The following is a 10,810-nucleotide window of genomic DNA, read 5'->3' as shown; positions in this document are numbered from 1 at the left end:
TAGATAGATAGATAGAAAAGTGTGACAAACTTCTTTTGGTGTGTGTTTTTTAACTTCATTCGTAAAAAGATCCAAATTTTGGAAGAATTTCTCCAATTTATAAAAAATTGGAATCAAGTTTAATTAAGTTTATCTTCCTTTTGGATCTTTTAACTTTGCAATACTCACTCGATTTCTTTTCCTTTTTCGATTTTCCTTCTGTTACAGTCTTTGGCGATGATCTTTCCTTAGTAACCTGATAAAAGAACCCAAAAATATAAGAGTCTTATAGAAAACTGTATCTTTTTTCTAATTTGAAGGTTGAAAGGATTTTAGGGTGGCCGCAAAACTTCATTTTCAAAATTCCCTGAATTTTCCCTGAGAAATTTTTCATTTTTTCTGGCCATTAATATTTAAAGACTGCAATTCTAAGTCTAATTTACTTGGAAAAAAGCGAAAGAGTGCATTAAAGAATTTGATTCATAAGATTTTAAAAAGAATTTAAGTTCAATTAAAAAAATGCAAATAAATTTAAAAAATACAAAGAATTCCATTGATTACAGTAAAATTGAAATTATTTTAGAGTATTTGAGGGAAATGAGAAAAATTCGATGTAACTTATAAAAATTGAAAAAAAATTTATCAATTTGAGTAAAATTTATTGGACATAGAAGAATTCAAGAAATGCCAGAGAATTTTAAGAAATTAAGAAGAATTCAGGATAAATTACTGAAAATTCAGGCTGAATTCCAAATTAATTATAATAAATTGCAAAACATGTTTGAAAATTTCTCCAAATCTTTAAAACCCTATGAAATTTCTCACTTCTTGTAAATACATTTTTTGAAATGTATTAAAATATTATATTCCCATGACATTTTATGAAATTTATTGAGATTACTATGTCCCGGAAGTTAGATCCGCTAACTTATTTTTTCGAAAAAATGAAAGTTGTGCTAAATTGTGCTAGACATGTGCTCATTTGTGTCGTAAACTGTTTTAAAAAAATAAAAAATTACGGGAACAATTTTTGAAAAAGTTTTTTTTGCTATATCCATAAATTCTTACTAGAGCAAGAAAAGAAAGAAAATGCAGGAAAGAAAAATTCAAAAAACCTAACTGTTAAAAAATAACCAAAAAATGATATTCTTTTCAAAAATGTCGAAAAACCAATACTTGTGTTGAGTTGTGCTCGACAAATGCAGTCTTTATTCCCTCAAACAAAATTACGTAAGATCAACAGTTCTCATATTAAAATTTAAAAGGTAAAACTCCAAAAACATAAAAGATCTTTCGAAACTTTAAGAAATTCTTGACAAAGACATGAAAAGATTGTTTAAACACTTGAAATCCTTAGAAATTCTTTGATTTTTTTTTAATCTCTTCAGGATTCCTGGTGATTTTTACCAAAACCCCAAAATATTTCAAATCTTTGAATTTTTTTAAACCCTTGAAATTTTTTTAAAGATCCTGAAAAATACCAAAAAATATTTGTAATCCTTTAAAATCTTTTGAGATCCCTTGAAATGATTTAAAGCTCCTAAAACTAATTATAATTTTTCAAAATACCCTATAATATTTAAAATCGTTTAAAATCTTTTTAAAGCTTTTGAAAATTACATCATGATATTTCATGATATTTCAAATTCTGTCAAATCTTTAAAAATCTTTCGAAATTTTGTACAGCTCTTTTAAATTCCTTGGAATTTGAAAAGATACCTTAAATTCTTAAAAATACTTTCAAATGATTTAAATCAACTGGAAATCCTAAAAAATCATATAAAATCCGAGGCAACTTTCTAAAATACCTTAAAATATGTTTAATGATTACAATTTTGTTGAAATCCCTTCTAATTTTTCAATGCTTCTGGAAATTCTGTGGAATTTGAAGAAATAACGTAAAATATTTCGAATCTTATGAAATCACTTTAAATTATTGAAATCAATGAAAAATACCTCAAGCTATTTAAAACCCTTAAAAATTGTTTGAAATGCCTATAAACTTTTCAAGGCTCTTAAAAATTCTTTCGAAATTGTAAAATCACCCGGAAATCTTCAAAATCCCTTGAAATCCTACAAAATTCAATTCTTGTGAAAATATTCTTTGAAATCCATTAAAATCTTATAAAAAACCCTGAAACTGCATGAAATCATATGATATTTCTTGAGATCCTTTTAAATTGATTTATATACTTTCAAACTATTTAAAATTCCTTAAAAATTTTTTAAATCCTTGAACATTTTTTAATCTTTTGAAAATGCATTGGAATCTTTCAAAATACCTTAAAATATTTCGAATCCTTTGAAATCATTTTAAATGATTAAAATCGATTAAATATACCTCAAAATATTGTATATCATTTAAAATCTTTTGAAATGCCTTGAAACTTTTGAAGGCCCTTAAAAATTTTTTCAAATTTTTAAAAATACCCGTGAATCTTCAAAATTCCTTCAAATCCTTTCAAATATTCTAGAATCCTTAAAATATTTGGTAATACTATGGAATATTCGAAAAAATTTGAAATCCTACGAAATTTCTCAATGCTTGTGAAATAGATTCTTTGAAATCCATTAAAATATTATAAAACTTCCTGAAATTACATCAAATCCGATATTTCTTGAAATCCTTGAAAATTTATTTAAATACGAATGAGAGCTTTTAAAATTCCTTGAAATTTGTTTAATCTCTTGAAAATGCATTGGAATCTTTAAAAATACCCAAAAATATTTCAACTCCCTTGAAACTTTTTGAAGCTCTTTAAAATTCCTTAGAAGTATTAAAACTATTTTAAAATCTTTAAAATCTTTTATAATTCGTTCAAATCATTGGAAATCACTTGATGTTTTTTAAAGCTCTTGAAAATTTCTTGGAATTTTAAAAAATAACCTAAAGAATTTAAATTCCTAAATGTAAATTATTGCAATCAATTAAAGACTCTTCGGCATTTTTAAGAATTTGAAATGCTTGAAATCTTATCAAATTTCTTGAAACCTTTTGAAATTGTTTTAAACCTTTGAAATGTTCTGAAATCTATGATATATTTTGAATATTTTAAATTCTTGAAATAATTTAAATATTTAAATAAATATATAATAAATAAATAAATATATCATTTCATAATAATAATATATTATATATATATAATATAAATATATAAATAAATATATTCATTGCAAATTTTTGAATTTTTCTAAATTTTTATAAATCAAATTATAATCTTTAAAATTCTTGAATTCTTCTGTATGTTTTAAAATGGTTGTGAAACATTTTGAACTCTTCTAAACACGTTTGAAATTGTTAAAAATGTTTTTAACTTGAAATCTTTTTAAATTTTGGAATTTTTTTGAAATCCTTGAAATAATTGAATTCTCTAATTTTTTGAAACCTTTTGAAACGGTTTAAAACCTTTGAAATGTTCTGAAATGTATGATATCTTTTGATTTTTGTAAATTCTTGAAATCTTTTGGACTTTTATGAAATATTTTGAAATTTACAAAAATAATGTGAACTTGTTTAAAATCTTTGAAATTTTTTATATTTTGGTCTACCGTATCGTTTTTGAAATCTTTTGAATTCCTTACGAATTTTTCAAAATATTCGTGAAATCTTTTGTATTCTTTTGAAATCATTTAAATATTTGTGCAATCTTGGGAAATATTCTTAAAATTTTGAAATTATTTAAAATCATTGAGACATGTTTGAAATCTTTGTAAGATCTTTGTGAAATTTTTTTAAACCATCTAAAAAGTTAGAAATCATTGCATATTTTTGAAATTTTCTGAATTTTTGGAAATCTAATTTACTATACCCTTTTCACAACCTTTAAAATCCTTGAAATCTTCTCTATGTTCTAAAATGGTTGTGAACATTTTTTGAAATCTCCTAAACAAATTTGAAATTGTTGAAAATGTTTTTAATTTGAAATTTTTATGGAATCGGAAATATTTGTAAAATCTTTAGTATTTATTTGAAATCATTGAAATATTTGAAATCTTTGTTCATTCATGTAAAATATTCTAAAAATTTTGAAATTATTTAAAGTCTTTGTGAAATGTTAAAAATCTTTCTAAAATCTTTGAAATCTTTTTGAAACTTTTTTAAACCATCCAAAAAAATTTTTAATCGTTGTAAATTTGTGAAATGTTCTGAATTTTTAGAAATCTAGTTTACTACCCTTTTTAAAATCTTTAAAGTCCTTGCAATCTTCTGGAAGATCTAAAATCGTTGTGAAATCTTTTTAAATTTTCTACAAAAATGTTTAATCATTGCAAATCTTAAAAATGTTCTGAATTCTTAGAAATGTGATTAAAATTGCTTTTAAAACGTTTAAAACCCTCGAAATCTAATGAACGTTCTAAAATATTTGTAAAATCTTGGCGAAATCTTCTAAACAAACTTGAAATTCTTTAAAATATTTTTAATGTTTTCAAATCTTGGAAATCTGGTGTACCTTTTGGAAATCTTTCAATTTGAAATCCTTATGAAATTTATATGGAATCGGAAATAATTGTGAAATTTTTTTTTTTTATTTGAAATCTCAAATTTCTGGAAACCTTTTGAAATTATTTAAAATCTTTGAAATCTTCTGAAATCTACGATATCTTTTAATCTTTTGTAAATTCTTGAAATCTTTTGAAATCCTTATAAATTCTTTGAAAAATTTGTCAAATTTTTCCTACACCTTTTGTATTGATTTAAAATCCCTGGAATAATTAAAACTTTTGTGAAATATTTTGAAATTTTCTAAAAGAATGTGAAAATGTTTAAAATCTTTGAAATTTTTTATATTTTGGTCTACCGTATCCTTTTTTAAATCTTTGCAATTCTTGAAATCTTTGGATTTCCTTGTGAATTCTTCGAAATTTTTGTAAAATCTTTTGTATTCGTTTGAAATCATTCAAAATCTTTGTGAAATGTTTGGAATCTTTGTAAAATCTTTGTGAAATTTTTTGAAACCATCTAAAAGAATTAAAAATCATTGCAAATCTTTGAAATTTTCTGAAGTCTTAGAAATCTTGGCGAAATCTGTTGAAATCTTCTAAACAAACTTGAAATTGTTTGAAATGTTTTCAAATCTTGAAAATCTGGTGTTTGGAAACCTTTTTGAAATCTTTGAATTTAAAATCTTTTCGAAATTTTTATGGGATTGGAGATAATTTGTGAAATCTTTTTAAATTTTCGTAACATTTTTGAAATATTTGTAAAATTTTTTGAAATCTTCATGAAATCTTTAATACATTTATTAAATCTTTCTTCAATAGTTATTTGTGAAATCTGTTGTGTTCGCTTGAAATCATTTAAATATTTTGAAATCTCAAATTTATTCAAACCTTTTGAAATTCTAAAATTCTTGAAATATTTTGAAATCCTTTTAAATATTATAAAAGTTTTGAAATCTTTAGACTTATTTAGTAGCCTTTTGAAATCTGGTGTATACTCAAAACCCGAGTGATCAACCCATCGAAAACTGTTATAAAAGCAAAACAACAATTAAAATTCAAGGCTCTCGTGAAAAATTCCCGATTTCAAGATTTTCAAGGTCCAAAAAAAATTGAAGGAGATTTCCAAGTTGTCAAGGTCGCTGAACACCCCGTTGAAGTGCTTCCTATAAAAATTCTTGAACTTTTCCTATTTTTTCCCCTTCAAAATCCCTAACTTTTCCCTGACCAAAAAAATCCCCAACTTTTCCCTGATTTCCAGGTTTTTCCCGAGCTGCGGCCACCCTGTTTTCTGAATGAAGACAAACCTGCTGTTGGCTGTTTGTACATAAAAAGCAATGCCACGTGACTCCAGGAGCGTCAATTTGGGAATCTAGAATCGGAGATACGTGACACTCTTGATGGTACAAAAAGTGACAAACGGCACATTCCACGAGTCTGTTCCTGGCTCCCACATCCATGCCTTTGCAGACGACACAGGTCAAGTCATCCTCCAAAATTTCAAGAGCCAAATTATCATCAGACTGCAAAGCGTCCGGAGGTGTATCACGAGCTGGCACATTTATAGGGGAACTGTTTTTACTAGACTTGCTCGAATGTTTCGAGGATGAACTTTTACTCTTTTTACTGCTTCCACTGCTGTGATCGCTCAAAACGGGCTCTTCCATAGTATACTAGAATTTTTAAATAATTTCCATATTCTTAAAGTATTTAATTATTTAAGATATTTAAATGATTTAAATTCAAATAAGATGTCTCAGAACCAAAATGCTCTCAAAACCGAGGAAATGGGTTGAATTTTCAAGAAAATAGGCAAATAAATTATCTTAAATAATATTAACCCATGAAGGGCATACTGGGTGAAAAACACCCAGCGACTTATTTGCGCTTTAGAAAACGTACCAAATTCAAGAAAATGGAACATATGGCGCCAGATTAACATTTGACATGAAAACCTATTTTTCTATGCCATTTTCACATAATTTGGATTTTTATAATTTTTAGATGCAGTTTAAGATCAATAAAATCGTTTAATTACGCAAAGTACGGTGTTTCATTTTTTATTGAATTAAAGCTTTTATTTTTCAAAATAAATACCTTTTTTGGAACGAACACTGTAAGACTAATTTTATTTTTGAATCGCCGTATCTCGGAAGTATTCAAGTAAAATTTTAAATAAAAATATTAAAAAATTAAAAAGTTACGAATTTTTGAGTGAAAGAAGAAGTTTAAATCTTAAAAACTGTTATGAAACCTTTTTCTCCTTAAACTAGATAGATTAAACATAATTAATTGATTTTCTTGTAACAAACTATCCAATACCGGCGGCACAGCACACGTTTGCATACCCTTGAAAATATTTGATTTTTTAGCCGTAAATATGAATTTTCAACCAAAATAGTTCATTGTTCATCCTAAAAAAGAATTTCTACAAAACTATTGAATTTTAAACAAAAATAAAATAAATTTAGAACAAAATATTTGAATTTTCAACTAAAACAGTTAAAAACGTTGAACCAAAACCAAAAATTTCTAACAAAAAATTGAATTTTCAACATTATTGTAGAGTGTTAAATCCGTAAAATTCAATTTTCAAGAAAATATTTCACTTTCATCCAAATCGTTTAATATTTTACAAAACTGTTGAAATTTTAAGAAAAAAAAGTTTTTTACAAAACTGTTCAATTTTCAACGCAAACACATAAGTTTAAAACAGAATAATTGACAGAATAATTGAATTTCTACAAAAAAGGACAATTTAAAACAAAATAGTAGAATTGTCTACCAAATTGTTAATTTTTTAAACATAAAGACCAATTTTCTATGAAAAAGGGGAATTTTTAACCCCGAAATGTAGATTTAAAAAAAAATTGAGTTTTTAACTACAATAGATGAATTTTTTACTCAAAAAATGAATTTTCAGGAAAAAAAAAATTTTAGACATAATTTGAAAAATAATTTATTAATTGAAAACGAACATTTTTTTGTTGTTGAAAATTTAACTTTTCGCGTTTAAATGTCTGCAATTCATCACCCGAAAAGTTATATTTTCAAGAAAAAAAACTTGATTTTCAATAAAAAGAGGACTTTTCAATAAAGCAGGCGTGTTTTTATCCATAATAGTAAATTTTTAACCAAAAAGATGCAGTATAATGAAAAAATATTATTGTAGAGTTTTAAACCCGTAAAATTCAATTTTCATGGAAATAATTCAATTTTCATGGAAATAATTCATTTTCATCCAAATAGTTTAATTTATTACCAAGCTGTTGAAATTCTAAGAAAAAACAAGTTTGTTACAAAATTGTTGAATTTTCAACGCGAACAAATAGGTTTATAACAAAATAATTGAATTTTCAAGCAAAAAAGATGAAATTGCGATAGAAAAGTGGAATTTTTAAACCGGAAATATGGATTTTCAACAAAAAGTTAAGTGTTAACAAAAAAGTTGAATTTTCAACTACAATATATGAATTTTTTACTAAAAAATGTAAATTTTCAACACAGAATAAATTGTACACATTTAAATACAAAAAGTTAAATTTTCAACAAAAAATATTATTGTAGACTTTTAAACCCGTAAAATTCCATTTTCAAGCAAAAAGTTAATTTTCAACTGAATAGATTAATTTTCTATCAAATTTTAAAAATTTTAAGCAAAAAAAAATCGAGTTTTCTACAAAACTATTGAATTTTAACCACAAACAAATCAATTTAGAAAAAAATAATTGAATTTTCAAGCAAAGCAGTTAAACGTTGAACCAAATGTTCAACCAAAAACAAAAATTATTTCAAAAAAGGTCAGTTTAAAACCAAATAGTAGAATTTTCTAAAAAATTGTTAATTTTTTTAATTAAAAAAACCAATTTTCTTTAAAAAAGTGAAATTTTGAACCCCGAAATGTGGATTTTTAATGAAAAAGTTGAGTTTTTAACTACAATAGATGAATTTTTTTCTCAAAAAGATGAATTTTCAGAAAAAAATCAATTTCAGACATAATTTTTTAATTGAAAACGAACATTTTGTTGTTGTTGAAAATTTAATTTTTCGGATTTAAATGTTTGCAATTCATCACCCGAAAAGTTACATTTTCAAGCAAAAAACTTAGTTTTCAATAAAAAAAGAGGACTTTTTTATAAAGCAGGCGTGTTTTTATCCATGATAGTAAATTTTTAACCAAAAAAATGAAGTATAATGAAAAAATATTATTGTAGAGTTTTAAACCCGTAAAATTCAATTTTCATGGAAATAATTCATTTTCATCTAAATAGTTTAATTTATTACCAAACTGTTGAAATTATAAGAAAAAACAAGTTTTTTACAAAACTATTTAAGTTTCACCGCGAACAAATAGATTTATAACAAAATAATTGAATTTTCAAACAAAAAAGATGAAATTGCGATAGAAAAGTGGAATTTCTAAATCGGAAATGTGGATTTTCAACAAAAAGTTAATTAAAGTTTCTATTAAACTTTTTGAATTTTCAATTAAAAAGTTAGTTTTCAACCAAAAAAGGTGACTTCATTTTTAACAAAGCAGACGCATTTTTACCCATAATAGTAATCTTCAAACAAAAATATTATTGTAGGCTTTTAAACACATAACAAATGATTCAACTTAATTTTAATTTTTAAGATTAATTTAATTTCAACCAAGAAAGAGGACTTTTCTGAATAAAAGGATAACTTTTTAATAAAACAGTCACATTTTCATTTTTATAGTCGAATTTTTAAGCAAAATGGACAAGTTTGTTTAAAAAATAAAAATTTTCAACAAAGAAGTTTGTTTTGGTCCAAGAAAAATGATATTTCTACCAATTTTTAGCCAAAAACATGAATTTTTATTAAAAAAGTAAAACTTTTAATAAAATATTAAATTTTAACAAAACAGTTGCATTTTTTACCAAACCAAATAACTTTTTCAGAAAATATTAGCATTTTTAACTTAAAAATTAAAAAATTAAAAAAAGGAAAGAATGTAAAACCTGTTTAAAGATATAATTAATAATAAATGAATGAATGTAAAAAATGACCTTTTTATGCAAAACATTGCAGAGCATTTTAGTGGCACCATGCTTTTGTCTAATTGCTTCATCCAGAAGAAATCTTAACTGTTCCACTGAATCCCTATTAGCCGAATGCAAATATCGCAAACCCTGGGTAAATTGTGGATCTAATTCAAGTTGTGCCATTTTTAAAAAATCTGAAACAAAAATTAGAAAATATAAATTTAAGTTTTTCTGAATATTTTTTAATTTCATGAAAAAACACAAATCTCTGATAATCTTTTTAAATACACTGAAATAATTTAATAATCTCTGAAAACTATTTATTAACACAAACATTGTCAATTTTCATTTTTCTCAAACATTGAATAAAATGCAGCCATCCCTCAAATTGTAAAAAAATAGTTTTTATATATATAATTAAAAATTAACTCAATTGGCAATTTTCAGCCCTTTCATTCAAATGTGGAAATATTTCGTAAATTTAGAATCATAACCAAAAAATTGAGGCTCCGAAATTTTGGAGCATTGTTCCTTTTAAATCTACCACTAGAGATGCTTTCTCAAGTTGGTGAAAAAAAGAGAAACATTACACACCTGGCTTTCTGTTGAATTTACAAGAACTTTTCTAACAATTGAAAAAAAAAATGGAAAATACTGTCTCACAGTATTCAAGAAATCCGGCAAACTTTTTGCGAGTTTGAGAAAAGCATATTTCTCTTCTACCAATGCTCTTTCTGACTCGCTTCTGAAGCTTTTCAATCTAAAATAATGATTGATGTTGATCAGCTGTTACAGTTTTTTTGGAGTAATAGTAAAATACTCTTTCTCTGTTCCTCCTTTTAGTTTTTCTTCATTTCTCTCTCGTTCTTCTGTTAACGCTGCCAAAGTCTGATTCAAAAAAGTTTGGTAAAACAGGTTAAGAAACTGGCTTACCGACGAAAAACCTAACTCGATCGGTATTCACATTTTTTACTGGCCATTTTGTTTCTAAAGCTAAGGGGATTTTACTAGCCACTAGGTAGCGTTAACTGTTCTAGTCAAAGTTCTGTGAAAATTCCAATTTAATAAATGAAAAATAGATTTTTTTATAGAAATTAATAGTAAAAGTTTATCGTTTATTTATAATTGATAATTCATTACTATTCAGTTTACTTACCTGAAATTCAGAACTGATTCTTTCTGTATTTTTTTTACACTGAATAGTTGAATTTTCGATTGACAAGGATTAATTTAGTACCAAAAATGAAATAGTTCAATTATTAACAACAAAAAAAAATGAATTTTCAAACAAGAAGATTAATTTTCTACTGGAAAAACTAATTGTAAACACAGTACATGAATTTTTAAGCTAATAGTTGAAGTTTCAAATAAATAAGGTAAAT

General features: G+C 24.8%; 1 protein-coding gene across 2 annotated transcripts in view; it reads right to left on the bottom strand.

Annotated features, from left to right (window-relative positions):
- LOC117174364 (integrator complex subunit 12-like) overlaps nucleotides 1-10,310 on the bottom strand; it is a 19,590-nt gene extending 9,280 nt beyond the window's left edge. The window contains exons 1-4 of one of the 2 annotated variants that reach the window (XM_033363424.1): nucleotides 10,023-10,310; nucleotides 9,453-9,622; nucleotides 5,727-6,092; nucleotides 169-235 (exon numbers count right to left, since the gene is read on the bottom strand). In XM_033363424.1, coding sequence (XP_033219315.1) covers nucleotides 169-235; nucleotides 5,727-6,092; nucleotides 9,453-9,611 — 592 coding nt within the window. In that variant the 5' untranslated portion in view covers nucleotides 9,612-9,622; nucleotides 10,023-10,310. The remainder of the gene's footprint in view (nucleotides 1-168; nucleotides 236-5,726; nucleotides 6,093-9,452; nucleotides 9,623-10,022) is intronic. The other variant, XM_033363425.1, reaches the window with a different exon arrangement.
- Between the last annotated feature and the right edge of the window lie 500 nt (nucleotides 10,311-10,810).

The sequence above is a fragment of the Belonocnema kinseyi genome, chromosome 6 (genome assembly GCF_010883055.1).
Source record: "Belonocnema kinseyi isolate 2016_QV_RU_SX_M_011 chromosome 6, B_treatae_v1, whole genome shotgun sequence".
NCBI lineage: Eukaryota > Metazoa > Arthropoda > Insecta > Hymenoptera > Cynipidae > Belonocnema > Belonocnema kinseyi.
The sequence above is the reverse complement of the archived record's forward strand: the minus strand, read 5'-3'. Positions and strand labels throughout refer to the sequence as shown.